The sequence below is a fragment of the Neurospora tetrasperma genome, assembly GCF_000213175.1.
Source record: "Neurospora tetrasperma FGSC 2508 unplaced genomic scaffold NEUTE1scaffold_5, whole genome shotgun sequence".
NCBI classification, from domain to species: domain Eukaryota; kingdom Fungi; phylum Ascomycota; class Sordariomycetes; order Sordariales; family Sordariaceae; genus Neurospora; species Neurospora tetrasperma.
This window is the reverse complement of record NW_009799103.1, coordinates 1,053,252-1,079,098: the sequence shown is the minus strand read 5'-3', so window position 1 is coordinate 1,079,098 and position 25,847 is coordinate 1,053,252. Positions and strand designations below refer to the sequence as shown.

The 25,847-nt window shown below is 51.1% G+C and overlaps 10 protein-coding genes across 10 annotated transcripts; 4 read left to right on the top strand and 6 right to left on the bottom strand.

Annotated features, from left to right (window-relative positions):
* Positions 1–5,425: 5,425 nt before the first annotated feature.
* Positions 5,426–6,224, bottom strand: NEUTE1DRAFT_47920 (uncharacterized protein; the record flags this gene model as incomplete). The annotated part of the gene is made up of 4 exons (XM_009854514.1): positions 5,426–5,525; positions 5,642–5,669; positions 5,908–5,929; positions 6,174–6,224. 4 exons carry the CDS (start codon positions 6,222–6,224, stop codon positions 5,426–5,428), a joined length of 201 nt encoding a protein of 66 aa, XP_009852816.1.
* A 1,920-nt stretch (positions 6,225–8,144) lies between these two features.
* On the bottom strand, positions 8,145–8,368 carry NEUTE1DRAFT_117706 (uncharacterized protein; the record flags this gene model as incomplete). The annotated part of the gene is made up of 1 exon (XM_009854812.1): positions 8,145–8,368. One exon carries the CDS (start codon positions 8,337–8,339, stop codon positions 8,178–8,180), a length of 162 nt encoding a protein of 53 aa, XP_009853114.1.
* Positions 8,369–8,428: 60 nt separating this feature from the next.
* NEUTE1DRAFT_66736 (uncharacterized protein) lies at positions 8,429–9,633 on the bottom strand (the record flags this gene model as incomplete). Its single annotated transcript, XM_009854811.1, has 2 exons — positions 8,429–8,763; positions 9,026–9,633. 2 exons carry the CDS (start codon positions 9,604–9,606, stop codon positions 8,496–8,498), a joined length of 849 nt encoding a protein of 282 aa, XP_009853113.1.
* Positions 9,634–10,733: 1,100 nt separating this feature from the next.
* On the top strand, positions 10,734–13,701 carry NEUTE1DRAFT_147820 (uncharacterized protein; the record flags this gene model as incomplete). The annotated part of the gene is made up of 1 exon (XM_009854810.1): positions 10,734–13,701. The coding sequence occupies one exon, from the start codon at positions 10,734–10,736 to the stop codon at positions 13,461–13,463; it is 2,730 nt and encodes a 909-aa protein (XP_009853112.1).
* A 33-nt stretch (positions 13,702–13,734) lies between these two features.
* Positions 13,735–15,445, bottom strand: NEUTE1DRAFT_85416 (uncharacterized protein; the record flags this gene model as incomplete). Its single annotated transcript, XM_009854809.1, has 3 exons — positions 13,735–14,100; positions 14,159–14,719; positions 14,762–15,445. 3 exons carry the CDS (start codon positions 15,374–15,376, stop codon positions 13,945–13,947), a joined length of 1,332 nt encoding a protein of 443 aa, XP_009853111.1.
* Positions 15,446–16,012: 567 nt separating this feature from the next.
* On the bottom strand, positions 16,013–17,068 carry NEUTE1DRAFT_85415 (uncharacterized protein; the record flags this gene model as incomplete). The annotated part of the gene is made up of 1 exon (XM_009854808.1): positions 16,013–17,068. The coding sequence occupies one exon, from the start codon at positions 17,066–17,068 to the stop codon at positions 16,154–16,156; it is 915 nt and encodes a 304-aa protein (XP_009853110.1).
* A 2,038-nt stretch (positions 17,069–19,106) lies between these two features.
* Positions 19,107–19,841, top strand: NEUTE1DRAFT_46919 (uncharacterized protein; the record flags this gene model as incomplete). Its single annotated transcript, XM_009854452.1, has 2 exons — positions 19,107–19,286; positions 19,635–19,841. 2 exons carry the CDS (start codon positions 19,107–19,109, stop codon positions 19,839–19,841), a joined length of 387 nt encoding a protein of 128 aa, XP_009852754.1.
* A 215-nt stretch (positions 19,842–20,056) lies between these two features.
* NEUTE1DRAFT_102694 (uncharacterized protein) lies at positions 20,057–21,069 on the top strand (the record flags this gene model as incomplete). Its single annotated transcript, XM_009854807.1, has 2 exons — positions 20,057–20,807; positions 20,984–21,069. 2 exons carry the CDS (start codon positions 20,057–20,059, stop codon positions 21,067–21,069), a joined length of 837 nt encoding a protein of 278 aa, XP_009853109.1.
* A 300-nt stretch (positions 21,070–21,369) lies between these two features.
* Positions 21,370–22,297, bottom strand: NEUTE1DRAFT_147817 (uncharacterized protein; the record flags this gene model as incomplete). Its single annotated transcript, XM_009854806.1, has 1 exon — positions 21,370–22,297. The coding sequence occupies one exon, from the start codon at positions 22,295–22,297 to the stop codon at positions 21,470–21,472; it is 828 nt and encodes a 275-aa protein (XP_009853108.1).
* A 1,605-nt stretch (positions 22,298–23,902) lies between these two features.
* Positions 23,903–25,165, top strand: NEUTE1DRAFT_102693 (uncharacterized protein; the record flags this gene model as incomplete). The annotated part of the gene is made up of 3 exons (XM_009854805.1): positions 23,903–24,518; positions 24,839–24,861; positions 25,034–25,165. 3 exons carry the CDS (start codon positions 23,903–23,905, stop codon positions 25,163–25,165), a joined length of 771 nt encoding a protein of 256 aa, XP_009853107.1.
* Between the last annotated feature and the right edge of the window lie 682 nt (positions 25,166–25,847).

Genomic DNA, 25,847 nt, shown 5'->3' with positions numbered 1-25,847 from the left:
ATTTGTATTATTTCTTTATTTGGGGGATTTTAAGCCCCAAGGCCCCCCCCCCCCCCCCCTCCCCCTCCCTTGAAAGGGAAGCCTTGGCGCTTAGAACCCCCTAAGTACCCCAACTCCGAAATTTGGAGAAGAACGAACTAAGCTATTGCAATATCTATTTATACTACTACTTAAAATCTTCACAGACCCCGTTCGAAAGAAAGAAGTAATAAAGTAATAAAGTAATGAAGCAATAAAGCAATGAAGCAATGAAGCAATGAAGCAATGAAGCAATGAAGCAATGAAGCAATGAAGCAATGAAGCAATGAAGCAATGAAGCAATGAAGCAATGAAGCAATGAAGCAATGAAGCAATGAAGCAATGAAGCAATGAAGCAATGAGAATTAATAGGAATCAATAGAAGTCAAGGGGAGTCGAGGGGAGTCAAGGGGAGTTGATGAGAATCAATGGGAGTTGACTTTGCGGGAGACAGCTTATTAAGGTTAGAGGTATGCACAAGGATTTGATACCACCCCCCAGTACAAGCCTAATGCCTGCAGTTGGTATAGACTTTTGTCTTTGGAACTTTTGGATAAACGGCCTAACGCACACTTGGGCCACCGTAAGGTACCTAGCGATAGCGGGCGGGGTAATTTGCCGGGCATCTGCCTACCAGCCGCCACAAGTGGAAGTGCCCCTCTACAATTGCCCATATCGTACCCACTGCACCTTTCAACGACCAACACTCAAGAAACCGCCTTGTGCTTTGCGACATCAAGCTGCAGTTATCGTATTGCATAATCTGGAACATTTCCGAATCTCTTCGTTTCTTTCTTGATACTTCAGTAGGACCGGCTTTCCAGCTTTTCCTTGTATCGGGTCGGATGCCAGCAGGGCCACCGAGGGCCATCACCCGCTTCGCTCGTCCAACATGTGATGAAGTTGGGAATCAAGTACCAGTACATGGCCAGCTTTGTACTCCGTGGATGGCATTGAATCCTGGCCAGTGGCACAATACTACCCCCACCCCGTCCGAGTGTTGAACACCGTAAAGGCCTTAGCTCTTTTCACCGGTCTGAGTCTGCCGTGTGTGTGTGTCCATGGTCAGTAAGCTATCGGCAATGAGGAAATGTCACAAATGAGAAAAAGATGCTGATGAATCAGTGTGGTAAGGGTGCCCGGACGGGAGTTAGGGATCTAAAATGACACCTAAAGCTGATTTAATAGCGGCCCTGTAGCGGCCTCACCACAGCCACTAGAGGTACCTTCACGACCCGACACTCCAGTCCAGGGCCAACGGGCCCGACACGCCGACGCTCGTCGAATCTGGAGTACCTTGCAAACAGGATAAGACTTTTCCATATTGATCGACCTCAACTTCCTGTCAACGCCCGAGATGGACGCCCTTAGAGAGACGAACCTCCATGGTCCCCAAGGTTGTACCTCAGAACACGCCAAGACTAACTGTTCCATGGGATTTCTGCGACATGACCTTCTCTCAAACCTGGGTCTCTGAGGGCTGCATATGGATGGCATATGTTTATGGTCTGGTTCTTCCCTGCAGGGCCCAGCAAGTTCAGGCCAAGTTCAAGCGAGCCGTTGGAGAGACATGGTCGGGCAGGCTCGGCATACCCATGTTGCACCACCGCCGTTGACATCGGGGCACCCGATCCTTTGACGGTCCGTCCACCCGAAGTCCTAATTTCCGGCTTCATGGCTCTACCTGCCTACAGCATGTATCAACGCTTCAACGGTCCTGTCAGCCTTGACCGATGGTTTCCGAAAACCCGAGTCTAGCAGTTGGGCAGTACACATGGCTTGGCGGTGGTTTCCAAGTCCAAGGCCATTGGGTGCTGAATAGCTTCTGTACATGTTCAACCACCTAGTATATACGCCACAAACTCTCCCCTAACCCACAAGAGTCGCCAACCCAGAAGATTGCAGGCTCCACACATAGCTGCGGCAGCTTACGTATGTGTACCCTGCCATGTGGCCGTATCGCTGTATGTATCAGCTATAGCATGGCGCGCAGATCGCTCGGCACAGCATGCCAGCCGCCCAAAAGGGACAACTTCTACCAAGGTTCGTTGGTGGAGAGTGTTGTTCTCCGGGAGAACTAATGTCGACCTTCGACGACCAGAAAGGAGGCAGCGCCGGCACTTGAAGTGACGGGTCGACGGTAGCCTACGCTGCATCTCGACCAGAAACTCAACGACCTTCGGCTCGAGGATCCGGTGCATTGACCCAAACCAACCGGGCTTGAAAATTGATATGCACAAATTTGACCCTCATGGGACATTGGAATCAGCCCCCAGATTTCCCCATAACGATGACATCTTTCACATGATGTCGGTTAATCTGCACCGTTTCATATTTTCGCGGCTATATGTTCAGTCGCATCTTCGTCATATTTTTATCCAGACAACTATTCAACTCGGCCCATACACCTGGAAAATTTAATTCAACCGAGTAAGCATGTGAAGATCCCTCATCAGATACTATAATCCGAAGCCAGACATTCGATCGTCATCCCGCACGTGTCTCAGTCCTCGAACTAGCTACCTCTAACCACGTGGCAGCGTGTACCTTCATGTCATGGAACATTCTGGGGTTTCATTTGGCAAAGTCCCGACCTCCTTCCTGGTTTTTAATGCGGCCCTATAAGACCCCACAGTTTCATCGAGCATCCAATCTTCCATGGGTCTTACCATCTGGCCGGCTCACCGAGTTATATCAGATCTGTCCTAAGACTCGGTTGGGGTTACACCGAATTTCTTTTTGGGGCTACCTCCTAGCAACGCCAGACCATCGCCCCATCCATGCCTCGATGATATATGATAAGCTACACCGGGCTTTCCTTATCTGGCTCCCGACGTTTTCAAGCTCATTTGTCAAAAACGGAGCGTGAGGGAAATGGGGCACCTCACTGTTTCTATCACAAGCTTGTCGATGTACAGGGCAAGGCACCGATGTACAGGGCAAGGCACGAGTGTCCCTTCTGCCGCCTTCGGCGCATCCTAGTCAAGCTTTCTTCGGGAACAGTCGTGTTATAGTTGCTTCTGTGCTCCTTCCTTTCTTGACCGTGGTTCCTGAACAAAGCCCTACTAATCCTATCTCAGACTGCTTCACTGCTCACTGATAAACCAGCAAGACAATCACTTTGCAAATTGCCCGCCATATGTCATAACTGACTCTGACTTTTGATCTGCTTATCCTGCAAGCCACCATGTGACAAGCTTCTCTCGATGTCCTTCCCCCGCGCGCGCCGTCTGATGTCAGCTTGATATTGTACAAGTCTTAGCAGACTCTTGACCAGAGACGCCGGTTATAAACAGCTCCGTAAGCTTTAGAGATGGTTTTCTTTTCGGAAAATCCCGTCTGACATGTGACATCAGCGACCCTGCTGCAATATTATACAACGATGGTTGGCATTGCCATTTCCGGGGGGCTTCGGGTGGTCATAGAAAGGACCGCACTCATGGTTAAACATGGAGGAGGGTGTAAGCAGAATGATCAGCATCAATGACGGGAGTGGGATGTGTTGTGTTTTGGTTGTGCGTGGGGGGTAAGATGAAGAATTGAACGTTGCAGCTCTACCTCCCCCACCAACAGATGACATCCGCTTACAAACAGATGATCCTGATCCTAAGCCCGATCCTAAATTTGCTGATGATAGCCTGACTCTAAAAGCATCAATGTGCATACCACCATCGTTATCCCACATTAAGTGGAAAAAAAAAAAAAAAAAAAAAAAAAGGAGAAGAGGTCAACGGGTGGTGGGGTGGCTTACTCAGCAGTAGCTTACACGCTGCTCCTTCCCCCGTCAAATCCCATCCCCTTCACGCATTGTTCTGATGGCCAAGTACGTGAAGGTGAAAGTGATAGATGTGTCCATAGCTCTGACAATAAGTTTTGAACGAGGGTACAGCATAGGTGACCACGATGGTTGGCAATTGAAGTTTGGGGGTCAAGACTAAAACCTCAATGGGAATTTATACATGTAGACTGTACAACTCATCTGAAATGAGCACAACAACTGCCAAGTAATCAACATAGAAAGAGCCAGGGAGGTTAGCAAGGTTAGGTACGTAGGTATAACATAGGTAGTCATCACAAACCCGCGTTGTCCTCACAGCAGTCAACAAGGACGACACTCGAGATGACCAGCCAAGCTACAAGTCACAAAGCCAAAGCCGGACCCGGACTCCCGGAGCGGAGCGGACCGGGCCGTAGTGGAGACCTTGAACGGAAGGGACCCAGAAGGACCCAGACAACCTAAACCCGCCCGGAGAACTCTTTGGTCCACTTCGGCTTACACATCAGGGACTCCACAAGCATATTACAGAGAAACGGAGAAAAAGAAATCAACGCAGGAAAGTGAAAAAGCGAGAAAGATAAAAAAAAGAAAAAGCTGAGTAGCTGCAACTCGTTTCGATCGAGTGACCTCCGGGTTATGAGCCCGGCGCGCTTCCGCTGCGCCATGCAGCTTGTTTACTTGTTGTTGAATCCGAGGGTCGATGCAGGTCTTAATATGCGCCAAAGAGGGCTGCGGTGCACTCGTGCTATGGACAACCGTCTGACTGCACAACATCGCTTGAACAATCTGCCTTCCGTGTATTGGGATATATTGACCGAATCAAGCATCCATGCCAGCGAAGACAACGAAGTGGTTTCACATCCAGGCTTCAACATTTGTCTCTGATAACACCCGGCCTCACTGTTTATCTAGTAGCTGGACTAAGCCCAGCATTGGTTGGTACATGTTCAGCAGCAGCAAGCCATGAATCGCTGAGCATACACTCTCTAGTAGGGGGCTACAAGTCCACTGCCGATATAGTATCATTTCATCTCTCTACATAATCACCATGTAATGCATGACAGAGCCAGCCAAAAAAGGAGAACGCCATCTGGGAGATCGTCGACATCTCTCAGTTTTTCCCGCTACTAACCCCAACAACGGTATCCCGGCTATCATCCAAACCACCGCAGAAAAATCAAAAAGTGAAAGATCCACCTGAGCGAAGATGGATACGAACAAGTGTATGTGATTGACAAGAGTGGGATTCGAACCCACGCCCTTTCGGACCACGGATTTCTCAGATGAGGATTAAGGGTTAACCTTAACGTGGCGCCTTAGACCGCTCGGCCATCTTGCCTTGGGATTAGATGAGAAATAAATAGCTGTAATAAACCTTATAGATACGAGCTGAAAGCGATTATCAGTCAGCCAACAACCGGCGGATCACCTTTGCCATGTTACGTTCACCTTGGTGAAGCCTTCAAACCTCATGTCATGTACGTACTTGGTTGTTGTGACTATAGTACCTACTAATATTGACAGTGTATCTATTATAAGAGCCTGGCCAGCCTTATCGCCGTACTCCAGCTACCACGGTGAACACAGGTTTCTGAGACTTTCCCGGCGACTGACAGAAAGGAACTGTACCTACCACCTGACTAGTTGTTGAAGTTCTAGACTTTCAGCTAGGTAAATCAGAACCATGTCGGCTGAAAGGTCCGAAAGAAATGGTAAGATCTCTGTCGATCTAGGGTTCACTGGTTTATGAGTAGTCACCTACATAGGTGATCCGGTGCTTTTCAGTTCTCGCCGTCTCTAGGGGTCTTGAACAGATCGTTGAGTACCTCTACTTCTTCTACTTACGTTCTCTTTTCTTTTCTTTTTTTTTCTTCTTTTTCCGTTGTTTCTTTCTTTTTCGAAGCTTACTGTGTACGCTAGTCCCCCGGACAAGAAAGGCAAAGGGTCTAGTTTAGCGATGGTCCCTGCAGGGAAAGGAATTCGGCGACGGCGACGGCGAGGTCTCAGATGTACAGATCTTAGTGTCGGTGAGTGGACGAATAGGAAATTAGATACTGCGATCGGAGCCCGGAGGAGACGTCCGAAGAGACAAGCAAGCATTCCCCACGTACCCCTTGGAGCCTTGCTACTGTTCTCTACACTAGACTAGTACCTGAAATGCATCGCTTCTGTCCCTTGTCGTACAAGACACTGACTGGGGTTTAGGAATGAGGCAGCCGAGCCACCAAGCGGACTGACCGCATGTGCAAACTCTCATGTGATCAGCCGGAGTGAAGATGAACTGCTTGCTACCTAGGTACCTCTAGTTTCTGACTGACAGGACCGGTGCAACTGTCAGCGGCATCAAGACCAGACTTCAAGAGGGATAGGTACTGACGTTGCACAACACACTTGAGCACCAGGCAGACAGACAAACTTCGAAAATCATGACATGAATTTTACGAGTACTCTCAATACTTCCGCTGTCTTATAATCGATGGTGAGATGTTCATCACAGAGCTAACTGTTACTAATGAAGTCTAGAGGTTGATAGTGTACCACTAGTGTTCGGGGCGGCTTCGCCGCTGCGCGTGTGTGAGGGGTGTAAGGCTGGAGTCTGGGGTTGTGGCCCATGTAGAGCTACATTGAGGTGCTTTACCTACCCTTCCAAACCTGTAGGCGATCGAAAGGTTGAAAGGCTAGATTTGTAAATTAGTTTTCAATCGTTACTATTTCCCATTTCCTTTCTTTTTCTGCCAGGGGGCTGCGCCATCCGAGAGCCCCCCTTCACTTACAGCGTACCGGAGTTTGAGGTCAGCCCTTAACATTTTATATATATTAGATACTAGGCCTAACAATTTCCTCGGCGAGCGTTGTGCGGAGCGTACGGTTCGTGCAGTAACCGATCGTTAGTGCGAGTGGGGCTTCGCATGGAAACCGCCCGCGAAATTCACTAACGCGCTAACAGGACTTGTAGACGGCCCAGCTCAATGTAGTTATAAAAGCTGTTAGTGAATGGGATTGCATGTTGCTCGTGATTGTTGCTTGCTGCTTCGTTTGACAGCTTTCTTGTTGAATGCAGAAGTATAGCTACTTCCAGGACTGATACCTTGACCGACTATGTGCACTGTCTCTGAGGAAACAGAAGCTTAGATGGAAACGGATAAAAGTCCCCTAGCTTCCATGGATTCCATATCCATGATCGAGATCGCCCGGCACCAGCTACGTCCGAGACAAGCGCGGCCAGGTACGGCGTCCAATAATGAGTTGCGGGGCAAAGGAGTAGTTGGGAAATGTGATTTGTAACCTACCTCTAGTCACACTGGGCTGCACTAAAATGTGATATGGAATGGCTTCGGAAGTCTAAATCTATAGATAGACGTGCAGGCGCGGGCAATCCATTCCAAGTCTGGGATGGTCTTGCGAAGGGCAATGAGAAGCAAAGTTTGCTATGGTTTTAAAGAGGAAGGACTGTGTGGTAGAGCAGATAGGAACCAAAGATTGTATGCGAGGAAGGTGATCACATCACGTTTGACAAGTGTCAGGACATGATAGTCCGCTCTGTGATGTTACCCAGTATGCAGGGTCGAGAAAGCTGACGATGATCAGTGAATCACATCACAGTCAAGTTCGTTGAGATCTTCCCGTGTAGGGGATACCTTAAGCCTACCAGAATCCGTTGCGGGTTTCGAGTCCTTCTGATACTGTTTCCATTGCACGGCCATGAGCAAGCTGAGTGTGCGTTACTAGTGTCGGACTGTATGAGCTGTACGGTTAAGTCAGTTGATAGGTCATTCGGTCAGTCACCAATCAGGCTACCTGGCGAATGCAAGGAACAAGCGAAGAAATCGCCGACGGTTTGAACCAGAAGGACACTCGTCGGTAAAATTGGGGGATTGAAAGGGGAAAGGACCCTTGATGTCTCGGACGGGCCTTCCGAGAGATACAAGCATATTGACGATGAACAATCTGTCCGAGTCCCCGTCTGTTGTCCCAGGGGTTCCCCAGATGCTTGCTTTCTGATATCCCGTGGCGGCCAGGTGAGCCTGTGTGAATCTCTAGCATGGTGTGAACGATCATGTGAGCGATCACGACCACCCATTGCGACCTGTCAAGTCGTCGAGAAAATCCCAGTGCTGGGGTCCGGGCTCGCGTACCAGTACCTCGGACCCTTCTCACCGATACGGGGTGCCCAAAATGGTTGCTCAAAGAACTGACTGGACGATATTCCCTGCTTGAGCTCCGTTTTGCCTGCTCGAGGATAGGAGTGGAATGGTGGGAGCTGACCCAAAGTGCAAACATGATGCTTGTCTCGGTCGTTCATGCAGGCGGTTGTTTCACTTTGACGCGTTCATCATCGAGGCTCTTGACTAAATATGTACCATTCGATGCTGGTTGACCGTCAACTTGTCCCTGCCCTACGGGAATAGAATGCAACAACAGTTCCTGTCAAGATGGCGGGCATATGAAACACACTGTGTATAGGGCTATATACGTTAGTATCCATGTATGCCACTACCGGCTGTCCTCTTGATGCATGCGAAGCTGAATTGGTATTGGCCATCTTGGTACCACCATGCACGCAACGAGAGTCCTAAGGCCGACGACAACCACAGAGGAAGCACATGATGGAAGGTATATGCAGCTTGGAGGCGAGAAAGTCTCAAGCAGAGACACATTTTGGGATCTAGGGGGAAAAGTGCTTGCAGACGCGAAGACCTTATTGCTTCTTCTTCTCGTGGTTCCCGGGGGCTGCTAAGGTGGCCTGACCAGCACTTGACATCGCGAGCGTACCGTCTGAAAGCAACACCTCAGACCGGCGGACCTGCCACAGTACGAAAGGATACAAGATATCGCACACGAGAGAAGTTCCCCATAAGAATACGGCAAAGGGGCTGAAGACGAAGCCATGAGCTTCTGGCCAGAACCACCAGAGGAAGACGTTGGCAAACACCAAACCGATCAGTGTGCCGAGTGCTCGACATAGCCTGGCGTACTTGTTAGTGATATTTGCTTGAAAATGTCTGTGATTGCGATGGGTCTTTCTAAGCGCAAGGCGCGTTTGTGGCATTGTATGTGAAACGATGGCCGCTTGTCAAACTCGCAAATGTTTGCGAAATGGTCCCTGTCTCAGCGGGGACGATACCGCCTTGGTCGAAGCCGATTCCGAATCGCGGACTTGTCTGCCTTTGCCATGTACGGATGGATACCCACGGAGAAGGAGAAAGCAATGGAAGGGTTGGAACCTACCAAATTAGATAGCTTGTTCCCCCAGAATGACCCCGGGTTATGAGCATGGCGAGACTTCCCGCGCTGCCGGCAAGTTGACAGACGGCGGCAGACCAAAAGGCCACTTCGGTGGCATCATATGCATCCTGGCCCGCCCAGAACTTGCCCGTCTTATCGCCGGAACCGCGGTGAGGCTCGGACATCCACCAGGCAGCAAAGGCGTAGTGGCCCACGCATCCAACGGCGGTCATAAGGGCAAAAAGCCAGCCGATATTCCGGCCTACCCAGGGGTTTGTATGACGCCAGGCCTCGGGACCGAAGCGGACGGTGGTGTAGATGAGGCCAATGTCCAGCAAGAGCCAGAAGGCAAAGCCCAGTTTCTCCAGTATCATCTCGCTAACGTAAATGGCATAGACGAGCTCCCACGAAACGTTGAGGGCGAGAGCCAGGAGCGGCATGCCGTAGGTTTTGGTGGCTAAAGCGCGCCGCGTCATGAGGATATAGGTCGCGTCCCAGAACAGCACGCCAATGCCGAGCAGAGCGGTACTCGTGGGGACTACCCATGATGGGCAATGGGCGGGCGGCACATCGTTGGAGCCCATTTGGGTTGGCGTTCAAAGTGAAGGATGTTGATGGATGTATCTGTGTAGAAAATAGATGGTGAGAGAGAGAGAGAGAGCGAAAGCCGAGGTTGTGCAACAGGTGAAGAACCGGGCTGACGCCGCCCCTGATGCCCATGGCGAGACTTGTGCATTAGTGGTACATGCCTTTCTCGATTTTCTTTTAGAAAGCCCAGCTCATCATGGGCTTTTGACCTTGAAGCGGACAGCCATGGCAGCAATAAGGTGTGCTCATATACCAATGGACAATTCAGTGTGACTCTCGACGTTTGTCTGCAAGTTATCTACCGTTATGTAGGTGTTGTTATGTCTGCCTTGGTAGGCACCACTGGTCTTGATGTAGTGTACCATTCAAGTCGACGAGGGGATGCTGAAGTAACCCCGCCAAGAGCACAGGCCACTTGCAGGGCGCAGGGGGAGCTCCCCGCCTTTTTGGCACGTTTGGATAATCCGTCTGTGTTCGATTCCAATCCGACTGTGTGGAATCAAGGTACATGTCACCTCCGCAACCTAGCGTGAATTGATTGCTTCATTGAAGGTGGTTATGAGCTCTCGTTGTCGTTCTCAAAACGATGACTTGTACGGATTTGGTGCTGGCGCGCGAAGTTGATGCCCTGCCGAGCTTGACTGTCCCGCAGTTGTAAGGCCCCACACAATCGATCTGGCATCGAACACAGTCGAATAATTCGGGTCGCGTCTTCCCGTCACGTCGTTCGACAAACCGAACATGACAGTTCAACACGGCTCGCTTCGTTTGGCTAGAAAAGGCCGTTGTTAGATTGTGATAGGGGTCACAACGATCCGAAAACAAACGACCAGAAATTCCTAAAGATTCTTCCAGAGAAGAATTGCCTTGACATCAAGTTTGAAGAGATAATCAAGACAGTTGGATACGTCATAAGAGTAAGTATAGCCAACTTGAAGGTGTAATGTCAGGTACTGACCGTAACGTGTTTGTTTTATTTTTACACAGTACGACCATTCGATTGGTGCCGAAGCTACCTTCTTGCACGAAGTGACACCAAACAACCCATCCCAACAGAAACAAATTTCGTCTGAAGTCGACACACGCAAACACGCTCACCACCAGAATCGCTCTTCATTGAGTCATGGAATCGACCGAGAATCGAGTGGGCCGCGGTACATGGGCTCGTTACAAGCTTGCCCAGGCCCAATTCACCAGCTGGGTCAAGCAAACCGCCGACAAGGTCGTGTCCCGAAAACAGAATGGCACTACCCCAGAAGTTCAGACCGAAGTCGTCGAGACAACTCCGGCGCCTGGAAAGGAGTCGCGACGGCAGAAAAAGGCCCGAGCCAAAGCCACAGTCACTCCTCTCGCCGACCCCCGCCTCGAGACCAACATCGAAAGCGCCAAATCTGTCCATTGGACTGAACTCGAGGTTCTCGCCCTCAAGATCGCCCAAAACGCCGAGCCCGAGCAGATCCCCGATGCCGCCGTCAACATCCTCCGCGATGTTGTCAACCTGCGCAAGAAAAGCTTCAAGTTCTTTAGTGGCGCCGCCGCCAAGCGACCGGCCGACCGAAAGCTCCAGGAAAGCAACCAGACCCACGCCCACATCATCAACGTCCTCGAACGAATCCTCGCCAAGTTCGAAGCCCTGACCTCGGCTCGCCGCAAGGTCACCAAAAACGAGAAGCCTGACGAGAAAAACCCAATGGGCCTGTCCGATCTTATCAACATGTTTACTCATCTCGAAGTCCAGACGTCCCCCGACGCAGCCGAAGATGACAACCAAGGCGATCCACCGTCTGAAGACGACCAAAAATCCACAAGGTCCAAAAAATCACACAAGAGCAAAAAGAAGAAGCCGCGTAAAGAACGCCATAGCGAGACGAAGGTATCCCCGCGCCCCTCCACGACAGACAATAATGACGACACTTCGTGGCTGGACACGTTCGATTGGGGCCTGCCCTCGGCAGATGAGGACGACGAGGACGACGAGTTCGACTTCTACATGATGGTTTACTGCTTCTTCGAAGACTTCAACACCATCCGAAACTACGTTCAGGAACGATGGTGTGACTACTGGTATGACCGGTCTGTCCATCTCAACACCTTGGCCGTCATTACCAACGCCGCCTTCGAGCTATTCCACATGCTCGAGTGGGACCTGATGAAGGCGCTCAAGTTCCATCCCGAGCTTACCCAGTATACCTTCATGATGGATATGCTCTTCATCCAGATTGGCATTGAGCACATTGATTACGACTCGTACGATGGTCTGAGCCAGGAGGAACATGATGAGCGTCTCTGGAGAGACGAGGCAGATTGGTTAGGGTTCCTGTCCTACTGTACCATATACCGGACCCTGAAGAACGTGCCTCCTGGAAAAGTTCCCATGCTGCCACCTTCAGCCCGGAAAAAGGTTGTTTATGGCGCACATAACATGAAGACCTGGCAGGATTTCGAAAACACAATCAGCTTCCAGATGATCACAGAGGGTTCTTTGTTAAAGGCCCTCAAGAAAAATGGGCAGGTCCCCCCCAAACTCCCAGCCGAACCACTACTGCTGCTAGACTGGCAGGAAGCGCTCAAGAGGCATGCTATAACGTCTTCCCTCATCTTCTCCTTCCACCTGTGGGTTGATATCCGCCATATCATGGAGGAGGAAGTCATCAATCCCTTCAACGAAATGCAAAAGACGGGCCAAAGAGTGGTGGATGCGCTTCGCCTCCATGATCCCAACAGTGTAAGCAAAGATAAGGCATTCAAGTGGGAGTACAGGGAGCGCATCCAGGACACCACCGAGTTCCTGCTCGAGGACTTTACCTACGAAGACAAGTTGCTCCGCTTCCGACAAATAGGGATTGCGGAAGACCCAGAGGAGTTCTTCCTCCTCAAGAACGAACCAGTTTGGGCCGGCCTCCTGGACTTCCGCGCAAGGCTTGTGCATAGCGAAATGGGCCATCAGTTTGCCGCCTTCACCTACGTTCTCGAGGCTGCGGCCTACTTGTACCATGCGGCGCGTGCTGCCGATCCAACCTTACCTGTGTGGGACAACATGTTCAAGCTTAACGAAACCTACCTCGATGACAGCATATTCAAGAGCGGCTTCCTTGGAGTGAAGGACCCTGTCGCTATTATCCACAACTACCAACTGGCGATCAAGCCACCGGTAGGCTGGGACGGCCCTCCCGATCTTGCAAGCAGGTCTGGTTTCGCCCAGTCTGTCAAGATTCGGAGAACTCTGTATTATCGCTATGGTTTTGCCGAAGAAGACTCTTACAACGAGATTGCCTACATGGAGCATCTGGCCATGCATCGTCTCCAGCTTGAACGATATCGAGGAACTCCACGTACCCTCGTTGGTTCTACTCGGGAGTCGAATGGGTTGTTGGACGGAGAAGGCGTGAACGGCACGACGACAGGCGCCTATTCAGTTGCGCCACCCAAATTGGACGAGAAGAGCGAGGAGTATCTGCGTCGCAAAGCGGTTCTGTCGAAGCTGTCGCCTATCGAGATGCTGCAGCTGGTTGGTGACTCTGTCCAGACGCTTTTGGAAGGTCTTCTCCAGCTTGACTATCTGCAACTGTTTGACGAGGCGACATTGTTCTTGGAAGAAGTCATGGATACCTTTGGGCCCGAAATGCAACAGCGAGTTAACTACAAGGGAGGTGAAGATCATCCGCCCGCGAGGTTGGATAAATTGCCCACTTACTTGGGCGAAGATTTGAAGGCTGTTGCAGAGGCAGGCAACGGCAAAGAGTCTGAGATAATCAGCAAGCTTGTCGACGGTTGCAGGGAGTTTCTGGAGCAAATGCAATCGGCTACTAGTAGCGATACTAGTGCAGCTACTGAAGAAGTTTGTAGTCAATAGACTAACAGTGGATTTCCTGAAGGACTGCTAAAGGAGTTGGATCAGAGATCTGCTACTTCTGGTCATCCATAGAGGAAATACCAGGTTCCTGAGCTGTCAAAACAGGGTCCAGCCAGCCTGAGGGAGCTAAAACTAGTTTTTTTATGTGGTTATACAAGGTTTCATTTTGGATAAAACATTTTTCAATGTTGGCATACCTTCATCATCAACAATACTTTGTAATACATCTTAGTAATACATTCGACCTCCTTTGAAGATTATAACTAAGCCTATCATCTAAGGTATTCTAGCATCCTGCGAGTGTTTGGGGTCAAAGTTCTTTTGCACTTGAAAAAAAGGTTTCACATTTTTCCTTGAACCCTATTTTGAGACATTTCCAACTATTGACTCTCAAGCGCCTGATTTTATCCCCAGGAACCCGGGGTTCCCTGTGGATGTAACTCATAACCAGAATACGGCCAATTTCTGGATAGCATGGCAACTAGACAACAGCAGCCGTGATCTTCTTCCACTCGGGGACCAGCTCCCCATAAACGGCCCGCTCGAGGTCGTCGTACAGCTGGATGACCACCGGGTCGGCAAAGGGAAACTGTTCAACTAGGAGGCATGCACCAATGCCCGTTTCGCGATCAATCCACTGCATTCCAAAACGTTAGCCGTCAGTCCATGATAGTACCATAGTAGAACAAACTTACCCAATGCGAATTGCAGTATCCATGCCACATCATACTTCCCTTCCGCCTCTTGCCCTCCACATCCTCCATATTCAGCAGTCCGCCCAAGCCATGATCGACCGCGTCGAACCCTTCCGGAAACTCTGGCATGATGCCCGCATGAAACGCCCTCCCCATCTCCTTGATCATTTCCAGGCCCTTCTCATTCAACTGCGGACTAAACATCTGATCAACCGTCTCCTTCGTGAGCCCCAGCTCCCTCTCCCCCTCCTCTGAGCCCGAGGCAGCCCTCAAGACCGCCGCCAAAACCTTCCCATACTCCTCCGCCGTAGTCCACAACCCTGCACCCCCGCTCTCCGCCTTGGGATCCCACGCTGTTGAGATTGGCAATTCTCCCAGCGACAGCTCGCCCGTCTTCGCATCCCTCAGCGCCATGCGGACCAGCTTGTCTTTGATTCTCTTTTCCGGGTTTTCCAGGAGTTCAGTAGCCGGTTTCAGAGTTGAGCACTCCATCCCCAACGGCGCAAAGATGTTCTCGCGCATGTAACGTCCCAGCGTCGTCGTCGTCGTCGTCGTCGTCATCTCATCTTCACTTTCAGGGAAGGAGGAGGAGGAGGCCAAAACCCGCTCCAACAAAACGCCTGCCCAATCCAATCCCGTGCCGTATACCCACCCTTCGCCGGGGGAAAACAAAAGGGGAGTCGTCCACCCTTCCACCGTCATCGAGTTTGTGTTCCCCTTTTTGCCGACTTCTTTCGCCCACCTCTCCAGCAGCGGATGACCCAAGTCATAAGATAAACCGACAGAGTGCGTAAGTAACTGGCGGGCAGTAATCGGCTTGGTGATCTCTTCCAGTATCGCTTTTTTTCCCTGCTCTTCACCTTTCTTTTCCTCCTCCTCAAAACCCCGCAAGATCCCCCATTTGGTCAGTTCCGGCAACTTTTCACGGACGTCCTCATCCAGATGAAGCTTGCCTTGCTGGACGAGTTGCATCAGGCAAATGGTGGTGAGGAGCTTGGTGAGGGAGGCGACCCAGAGGAAGGAGTCGGTTGAGAAGGCGGGGGTCGAGGCATTGATGGGGAGGGAGGTGTGGCCGGCTGCGCCGGCGTAGATGGGGCCGGATTTGTCAACGACGAGGAAGGCGGCGCCGTGGAGTTTGTCCTTTGTGGAAGTAGGCGAATCCCGGTGCAAGGTGTAGCGGTGGAGGATTTGGTCGAGGATGGATTTGGCGGAGGCCATGGTTGAAATTTACTTGCAAGGTAGGCGCGGATTCGCAACGGTTTTTTCGTCTTCTTTTTTCCTCTCGATTAATATATTTTTCAGTTAGTCTAGTCCGGAGCTTGAGTTCAGCTTGTGCTGACGACTCCCTCCCAGTAAAGTTGAAAGGGCTTCAAGTGGTTTATATAATATTCGTTGGGTACGTAAGTACACGTGTACTCTGTTTGGCAGGGACAAGGGCCAGCAGGCAACAATATATACACTATGATGATCCTTCTCGGTCCCGGTGTAAGACGGGCGATCATTTGATTCCCCGCACCACGCCCGCTCCAGCGCGGACATTCTGAGGATGTAACACCATATCCCATCAGAATGAATCATCGTGTAATCTGAACAGGCTATGCAAGAGGCTGTTCCTGAGATATGGGGTGCACCTGCTAGTGTTCCGCGACACTACCACTTTGATGATACCCTTGAGAGCCTTTTGTGTCCCCTTTGTTCAAACTTAGGTACATAGCGTACCGCTTCAGTGTCCCTGAATGTGGTTTTACTCAACCTGCGCTACGATCCGGACTAGCGAAGCCTAGTAAGGCCTTGAAACCAAGCGGTAGGGCTGACATCACTAGCAGACACTCGGCACAATTCCACAACAGTTCGACCCAACCTTTGTCTATCATGCACTCAATTAGTGGTAACTATTTGGACGCAAAGACTTAGTCCACAAGCAAATCCGGACAAAAGGAAACAAACAGGACAGAAAAAGGGTATCGTACGCCTCCGCTCGACATCGGTGTCCTCCTACTTCCACTTGCTGCTCTCCTTCAGCCACGTCTCAAAGTCCTCTGTCGGCACAATCTTCTTGGTGGCCTCTATATCCACCCCATACCCCTGGTTCTCAAAAAAGGCAAACATGGCGCCCATCTCCTTGACCATCCAGAGCATTAGGGTACCGAGGAAGGTGAACGTCTCGGGCAACTCCTTGCCAGTAACCTTCTTGAACTTCTCGCGCGCCTCGTCCAGAGTCAACTCGTCGCCCGCGATGCCCACGGCCTTTCCATCGTACTCGGTCGAGTTGTAAAAGGCTTCGGCGGCGAACAGACCAATGTCGCGGACGCCTGTGAGTTGCAGCTTGGTGGTGGGCTTAAGGGCGGCGCGCCACATGGCCGAAAAAAGCTTGCAGAAGATGCCGGGGTTAAAGTTGTCCATAAAGGCGACGGGGCGTAGGATGGTCCAAGAGAATTGGGACGGGTCTCTCTCGGCCTTGTTGCGAATGTGCAGCTCGATATTGTGCTTGGCCACGAAGTGGGGGATCTCCGGGCACGGGTTGTCCCAGCTCTTCACGTCGCCGCCGCGGTCAACCGATGAGAAGATGACCTGCTTGACGCCATGCTCGACGGCCGTGTCGATGAGCGGGATCGCCTGCTGCTCCTCGGGCTGCTTGCCCATCGTCGTAACAACGAAGAGGGAGTCGATGGAGCCCTTGGGCTGGGCGTCGAAGATGGGCTTGGGGTTGGTCGAGTCTCCCTGGATCAGCTGGACGATGCCCTTGCTGGAGTCGGCGAGGTGCTGGGCCGAGGGACTGGAGGCGTTGCGGGTAAGGGCGAGGATCTTGAGGGAGGAGGCGTCGAAATTGCGGTGGTTGAGGAGGGCGCGGACTACGGCGCCGCCCTGTTGGCCGGTCGCGCCGGTGACGAGGATGGTTCTGAGAGCCATTGTGATGGTTGGGTTGAAATTGTTTAACTTTGGTTAGTATGATGGCGTTTTGGTTTGTTTGATGGGAGTCGCAAAAAACGATGACGACATGGAGAATTGGGGGGGGGGACAGGTTTATAAGCACAGGACGGGAGTTGCTGATGGGGAGCTCCGACTTCCTGTAAGGGAAAAGAGCGGCAGAATAACCTAACGAGCTATATTGAATTGGAACTTAAGCAAACGATCACTGAGACCCAACACGAAGTACTTTCTGTTTGTACGACTGCGCTGTCATGCTTCACGTCTTTCATTTCGATCGCAACTTCTCCAGATGAATGGATGGTGAGTTCTTGTCCGAGAGAGAAAGCTTGATACCCTTTTCGGTTATGGTAGTATCTGTTTGGCTTATTGATCCCTGAACATGCGGGGTCTCGATGTTCTTGGTAAGTAAGAGTGCCGTTGATGTGCAAGAAATCGAAGGTCAACACTACGTCTGGATGATCAATCAGCATTGACTTGTGACGGGTCTTGATCAATGGACACATCAACGAGACTTGGACTTAATTAATTCGGCGTCTTCGGAAGTTGATGGATGCTTCAAGTTAGTGTGACCTTGTAGGTTGCGGGTCGTGGTTGCTTACTTACCTACATAGCCGGGATGATCAAAGCTTCGGGGCCGAGACCACTGCGGAACGGGAGGTCCAGTCGTAAGAATCATCAAACGTCAGACAGTCCAAACCGAGTTGCAAATGATCACCTATCACTTAAAAATGCAGCTCGACGAGAACGGGTCAGCGACTCGAACCATGGTTCCTTAAGAGTGAATGGATGTGACCGAAATGTCCACGAAACCTCCTTTTTGCCAAGTGCCTTTTGAGAGTCCACCATGACTACACTACAATTGCCAGATTGGGGACGAGACACGACCGACATCAAACATACTCGTCTTCTCCGGTCGCGGATGGGTAAGCTTCGAACAAAGTGGGCAACAACAAAAGATATCCTGCTTCTCCTTCCAAGCAGATTCATATTGCATCGACAGCGATGCTCAACATTGTACATCTTTCCGCCGAGATCTTGAATCTTGTCGCCGTCGAGCTAAATCTGGACCACGAACACGACCACGGCGACAGCGTCGCCAATTGCCTCGAACGCACTACAAACCTCACGAGTCACTTGGAGGCAATTGGCAAAGGGATATGTCGTTGATTCTATGACGCCTCAAAGACAAAGCAAAAGAAGGCAGGAACAATGGTCCTGTTCCTCTTTGACTTCACCTCGGCCACTCAGCCACTCACGTCCCCATAATGTGAACTAGTTTTCGAACAAAGAATACGGGCAGAACATACTAGAAGAATCACAAGAACAACGACATTGTGTTTTGAATAGATTGAACCACCCGCCATTGTTGCCTCGAGCCAGTACTCAGGTATAAAGCCCCCGTTGTATCCCGTCATGTAATTATTTCCCGTCTCAACATCGAAGTCACAATTTCATAATCAGAACATCAGAAAAGTAGGAGCTGGGGGTAAGTAACGAGGAGCGCGTGCCAAACACTCATTTTCGAATATCAAGATCAAGCTCCTGTCAGGTACGGGCAAAGCAGGCAAGTACAGGTGCTTCTAGCAGCCGTTCACTCTCTCGGGCACGCTTTCATCGTTACTACCCGAACGACCTTAAAGCCCAAAATTCCTTGATCCTACTCAAATTACTCACCATGATGTTCCGTTCGCTCTTTTCTTCCCGTTCTTCTTCCCGCTCTCCTTCCCCTGTTTCTACCTCCTCTACAAGGCCAACCTCAGATTTCAGCTCCAGGCCCTCATCCCCCTTTTCTGTTTCTGATTCTCTCTCGAAACCTTTACCCCCTCCCCCCGACGCCGACCTTGATTTCTCTGCTCCCGATTCTTTCGCGGTCTCTCTTCCCGGCGGTCACCTGCCCGTTCCTACCTCTAGCCATGCTGTCTCCACAGCCGAAACCATGCTTCTACCCAAAAACAAAATCAGCTCCCATCGTCTCCACCAACTCACTATCCTCGTCACAGTTCTCAACCTAACCAAAATGTCCCTCCAGGGAGAACAGGATACAATGGTCAGTATTCTCCAGGCAGCGACCACATCCACGGCCGCAAAATTGCGTACCCCCTCACCAGACTCGCAGGACATCGATCTCCTAGCTTTGGCTGCCAACGCCTGTAGAGTGAGGAGGTATCGAGCTGAGGAGCCGACGGGTTCAACTGCGGTAGGTCCCTGGCAGGTGGTGGTGGACGAGGTGGGAAGAGCGATAAGGAGGTTGGAAGCGGAGGTGGAGGGACTGGAGAGAGAGAGGAGGGTTTTAGAGGATAGTTGGTAGGTACTTCATTGAGTGAAGTAGGTAATAAGTGAGCAGTAATAAGTGAGCTCAGGGCAGGCGGTGGTAATGTTGATAGTAATGGGGAGTTAGAGATGGAGAAGAGGTAGACAAGTGGTCAGCATAGCGTGGTAACCTTGCATTAGATACGGTATAGACATTGAAGAATAGACTCTGCATGTCTTTTCCCTTTTTTTTGGGTGACAGTACAGCCAAACAATGATTTCAGTAAATGGATAGAAAATGACATGCCAGAAGGTGTGCCCGGTTTACACTTACGAAGGGCACGTTGCTGTAGCCGGGCAATTCGTCCCCAAGACCGCGGGGTTTCGCGATCTAGGTGTCTCCCCATCGCAACCGCTTTGGGCGAAGTGGCAGAAACCGGCGGCGATCTGGGTCTGTTGGCCTAATGATTTGCTCAATAGTCTGGGGTACACTAACCTCTAATGCGACCGCCGCATGTGCTATGGGATGGACAGGCCGAGGTATTCCTCCACACCAGACTTTTCAGGCCGCTTATAACCGGTTCTAGCCTAGGCTAGTAAGACTAGAACTACACGACCGTTGTTGTCGTCGTCGTCGCGGTTCATCCGGTGTTCTAGCACCACCTACTTCCAACCAAACCACCAAGTTCATCTGTCACGACAACATCGCCAGTTAACATGGGCTCCCCTCTTGCCCTCTGGACTCACCTTGTCCAAACCTACTCTCCATACCAGATCGAATTCTGGGGCACTCTCCTAACCCAACTCCTCTTCTTCTGGATCCCCGCGGTATCATACACCTTCCTCGACCCCCTCTTCCCCTCCTTCTCCGCGCGCCACAAAATCCAACCGCCTTTCAAACAACCATCTGCCGCCGAAATCCGCCACTGCGCCCTCATCGTCCTGCGCAACCAATGCTTCAACATCTTGTCTTCGTTAGCCCTCACCACCCTTGCCATCCGCTCCGGCCAGGGCTCCCGGTTTCACATCTCTGCCTCCCCGCCTGACTTCTGGAGCGAAATGGCCTGGCAGATTCCCTTGTGCATCATGGCCCGCGAATCCATCTTCTATTACATCCACCGGCTCCTCCACACCCCGCGCTTCTACAAGATGATTCACAAGAAGCATCACGAGTTCACTGCGCCCACGGCTTTATCCGCTCAATACGCGCACCCCATCGAACACATCTTTGCCAACACCTTACCGATTGCGATCCCCGCGATGGTGTTGGGTGTGCATATCCTGACGTTTTGGACTTATTTAGCTATCATGCTGGTGGAGACGGCGACGGTGCATAGCGGGTACGATTTCAAATTGTTTGGGGTGCTGGAAATGGCGAGGGATCATGATGCCCATCATGAACTGTTCAATGTGGAGCTTGGTGCGATTCCGGGGTTGATGGATAAGCTGCATGGGACGGATTTGAGGAGTAGAAAGAGGAGAAGGAGGGAGGAGAAGGAGGAGAGGGAACGAAGAGCACGCGAGGGAGCGGGTGCGGGGAAAGTAGTGGAGAAGCTGGGAAGAAGGGATTCGGGGGTGATTTTGAAGTAGAGTTGAGATGAGGCTCCGACCGTCATTTTGAAGGACCGAATTCTTATTTCACAGTGCCTGGTTCAAGTGCATGCCCGTACAGTACACTACAGTACTGCGTGTGCAAGCTGCATGTCAAAGATGATGATGACAGTATCTGAAAAGTGGGTTTTGAAGAGGACGGTTGCTCCACTATCGGCACTTTATTCGAACGGAGGGCTGACGGTGGTGTGTACGACGTTTGGGTGTCACAGTCATGATTGAATGCTCTGCCGCAAGTTCAAGCAAAAGAATAGATGGTCTCAACGAAGATTGATGTGGTTGTACTGTGGTGATGATGGAAGTATAAGGGAAGGGGAAAGAAAAAAGCAAAAGAAAAAATAACTCGATCCACCCAGGGGTCGAACCTGGAACCTCCTGATTCGTAGTCAGACGCTCTGCCATTGAGCCAGCGGACCTTGTTGAAGAACTTCCTAAAACTCACATCCTATAGCTTCAATCCGGACTTTTTCCCGTCGCAATGTCCCAACCATCACTCCCGTCACCGGCCTCTTTCATCCTCTACCCAACAGTAGTATATGCACAAGGCTGATAATCACTAGCATTCGACCCCTTACTAAAAGGAATCACACCCACCGTCTCCCCATTCTCACACACACAATGATTTCCAACTCCATTTTGCGGGTCTGCCGCGTTCGAACAAAACGGCGTTCCCGTCAGCGAAGCAATGGGCACCGTCGTCCACTTGGGGGAGGTAAATGTTGTCAGGTTGGCAAACGGGGTGGTCTTGAATGTAAAAGACTTGGATGTTATGATTGGCTCCTTTGTCGACCGCTTGACAGTCCTGGACACGACGGTGGTGGTGAAGGAAGTGAGGGTCTTGATCACGAAGATGGTCGTGGTCTTATCTGTGACAGGACTGCTGGGTGTTGGGTAGGTGTTATGGTCTCCCCAGGTGTCTGAGTAGCTTGACCAGGTAGTATAGGGGACCGTAAAGTTCCAAGTGGTAGTAGGTGTCGTGAAGTTCGAGGGCGCAGTGGTGGACGTGTCGGAGTAGCTGGTCCAATTCCAAGTGGTGCTAGGTGTGCTGAAGTTCCAGCTGCTGGGAGTGTAGGAATCTGTCTGAGGGTATGGATTTGATTCTGTTGATGTCGTCGTCGTCGTTGAGCTGTGTGGTGTTGGTCGTGGTGGCCAGAATGGTGGGAGGGAGGAGTAGGAATCGGTATAGTAGTATTGTGTGGTTTCATTCTCGATCTGAGTGCTGGTTAGGGCGCTGGGAATGTCACGGATCTCATGCTTATGTCTGGGTGATCCTGCCAATAATCCTAGAGAGACCTCTGAAAGGAGAAAGAGGGGGAAGAGGGCTGTGCTGAACGATCGCAGAACCATTTCGACGCTTGTTAGAAGTGATGGTAGGTACTGATAGGCCGGGATTATCCTGTAGACGTCGAAGCTAAATCTGAGCTCAACTCCCACTGCTAACCGGTAAAGCTCGAGTGAACCAGACGGTTTTCCGCATCTTAGGAGACAGCACACGTCTAATACCTTCTCATGCATGCTATTGTTTCATTTTGCTACTTCCGGACATAAGACCATGAAGGCGAAGGGTGTAACCGGCACATGATGGGTGAAACGATACACGAGCTGTCAAAAAGTCGTGGCCGCGTTAGCTGTATCACAGACACGTTTGCTGCCACCTTCCAGTTATTGTGCGGTCCTTTGTCGATTCTGGTAGCTGGATTCCTTGATATCAGTTGTCATAGATAGTACGATATTCTGTAGTTCCGTCCAGATGGTGCTGAACATGCATCACTGCAGATTTGTTCGCTAATCGCTTGTCATCTTGCCGATGTACTCGGGGACGTTGTATCATCGACAGTGGATACCCGTGTGATATCATAACTTGGCGGAACATCCGTCGATGAACACGGCACCGAAGACTCGAGGTGATACACGTTATATACCCGAGCTTCTCAAGTATGCGCAGAGATTTTTAGCAGACACAGGAAGCCATGAAAACAGAGAAGAACGAGATAGCATTGGATGGAAGAGGATAGTGAGGTGAATTGGTCTTTGGTATTAAGAGTCGCCCAGATAATCAAGCCCGCGAGCCATCAAGTTCAGCCTAAAAACCTTGTCGAATAATGCCAAAAAGGCATCTATTCCTGGATTCCTCCGGGTTGCCTGTTGAGAAGATTTGGGGCCGGTAAACAGGGTCCTAGTCTAGAGATGCAGGAGCAGAAATAAATGGGCAAAAGGTCCGGTATCTCTCATCAGCAAACATGGAAGGTTAACAGCGGTCGTGTAGGACAGAACTTGATCGTCCGGGGGACTCGAGAGCCCCAATGACCTGTTCATAACCTGCATGTACTGCATATTTCCGAGCAAAGTGAAAGAAATCCTGTCATGCCTGCCAGACTACTGGACACGACTGCACATGTTGACCTAGGCGGGCACCAATCCTGGGGCTTGGATTATTCACGGGCAGAAGACATACCTCTTGGATCTTTCTGATGTCTTAATTCCTCCTTGGGCGGGAAACCAGCCCCAGAAGCCGCTGGTCATCATTCGCCAACGTCCATCAAGCCAAGAAGAATTCGCTGACACCAATCAGCAGCCGGTGTAACGTTGACGAAGACCCTTGCCATGACCGTGTCCAAACATGTCCGCTCGAGGCCAGCGCCGTCCCAGAGGCCACCGCTGTCTGGCCGTCAGCGAATCCGGGAGACACTTGACCTCACCCGCTTGTTCGTCTTAATTGGAATTTGGCTTATCTTGCTCTTTGTAATTCTTGCACGCCATGTTTTGGTCACATCCTTCGAGATACCACCAACATCCTCTCCGACGCCGACCATGACGCTGCTGAAAAACTGGGAGAACATTAGCAGCGACGACAAGGGCCAAAGTTCTGAATACTCAAAGACCGATATCTATATGGGCAGTAGTGACGTAGGCCTCAGCCAAGCCTACCAAGGAGCAGAACATCATGACAACATGTTCCCCCATCTCCCCAACCAGCCGCCTCGGCTGATTATTATCGGTGCTACCTGGGGTGGCGTCAGTGTCACAGACGACATTCGGGCCATGGTGGCATCCGACGATAGAGTCACCTTCGACATGTACAATCTCTACAACGTGTTGACGCCCGATCCAGCTTACGGTGCCGTCAAAACATTGACAGTGCTCTACCAACTCGAGGGGTTGAACAACAACGGAGAAGTGCATCTACTCAACATTCCCGAGCATACCGCCGTCGTCAGTATCTGGGCCGACAAGCACGCCTTAGCCGAGCAAGAAGCCGTGGACAGAACATCGGATTTTGTGCAAACCATCCACCGGCCGTGGCGGACGGGACTTCCCTACAACGGCTCAGTGGAGATCTTGGCGGCGTTGTACGGGCCGGAAAGCATCGAGACGCCGTGGGTGTTGCAGGAACTTGCCAAGTTCTTCGAGGGGAGAAGGGGACAGATCCGCATGACGAACGCGTTTTGGAAGAAGGACACTTGGCCGGGTGTTAGGAAGTCGTGGACGGTGTACTTTCGGTTTGCCGACTCGAAGCGGATTCAAGTCATTACAGGCATGGAGGACGGCGCGCTGGAGGTGCCGTGGGGTAGGTTCTAATGGGGGAAGAATGGTCACTCGAATAGGATCATGACCAGAAAATATTTACTTCCTATTCTTCGCCACACGACGGTCAGTATGGCTTGAATATGGAGGGAAGAGTTGTGTCTTGGTGGTTAGGCTCCGGGTGGGAGATATGAGGGAGGGTTAGGGTTTTGGCACGTCACTTACACAATACGCCAATATAGGTACATCGTCTGGGGTCTGGGCGGGGGCTGGCCACTGTCCGCAGGAAACGGGCAGGACGATAGAACGAACTTGATGGGAGCAAGGTAGTTGGAAATTGAATTTCTCTGAATTACATCACAGCACTTGATAAATGCTTGATATCTGTATGTATTGAAAACAACAATCAGGCAAAGCTTGACCTGATTGGGGGAAGTGATCCACTAACCTCCATGCCGGTGTTGGTGGCTGATGATGAGATAGGCAGCAGGTAAGGGATCCCCATCCCAACAAACCTGTTGGTCGCCGAGGTACATAAAATAGTTTCTACCTGTTCAGGTAGGTAGTGTAGAGTTGAGTGGAATGTGGGCTGTGAAAGGAAAGGAAAGATCTGTCGCCCACCGAGCCGTTATCGGCAAAGAAAAGCGTGGTGAGCAGAGCAGCAGTCAGGGCAGAGATAAGGATCACTGAAGTTGGCGTTTTGGGACGGGATTGGAGGCAGATCTTGGCAGTGCCGCAGCATCCTCCTCTTGGCATGTGGGAATGATATTGATCTGGAGGTCAAACATGGAATCGTCAGGACGCTCATATTGTGCTCGGGAATCTTCAGTGAGGATCAAGTAAATGATTTGTTCTTATTGTTGTTGTTCGTGGGGACTGCCGTCGATGACGAGGCCTGGGGGGGCTCACTCGGCGCTCAGACACAGAAAGACCTAGGGAAAGACCAAACCATGGGGGCCTGGGCTTGGCACATCGACCCCGCACTATCACGGGCTAGTCTAGTGGAGCGGCTGAGCGGCAGGCACACGCACTGCAGCTCGGCGAACTACCCGACACCACAAAGCCGTTGCTACTCTACAATCAGTGGACGATAAGCCGCCCCGGCCGGCATCTTCTTTGAGAATTGGGAATTTGAGACTGGACAAACATCTCAGTTTAATATTACCGCTTCTCTGAAAGCGTCGCAGAATCAAACTCGGATTCCCATTATTTTCGTCTCGCAAAGTTCGCGCTGTGTCCATCTTGTGACATCTAGAGTTCATGACAACGGTCTTGGAGTCGCTAGTCCCTCTCAATCAGTACAGCCGACCTCAAGCACTCGAAAGCCCGCGATAACGGCGTTGTGCTGACCTCGAGCATGGCTTCTCCAACA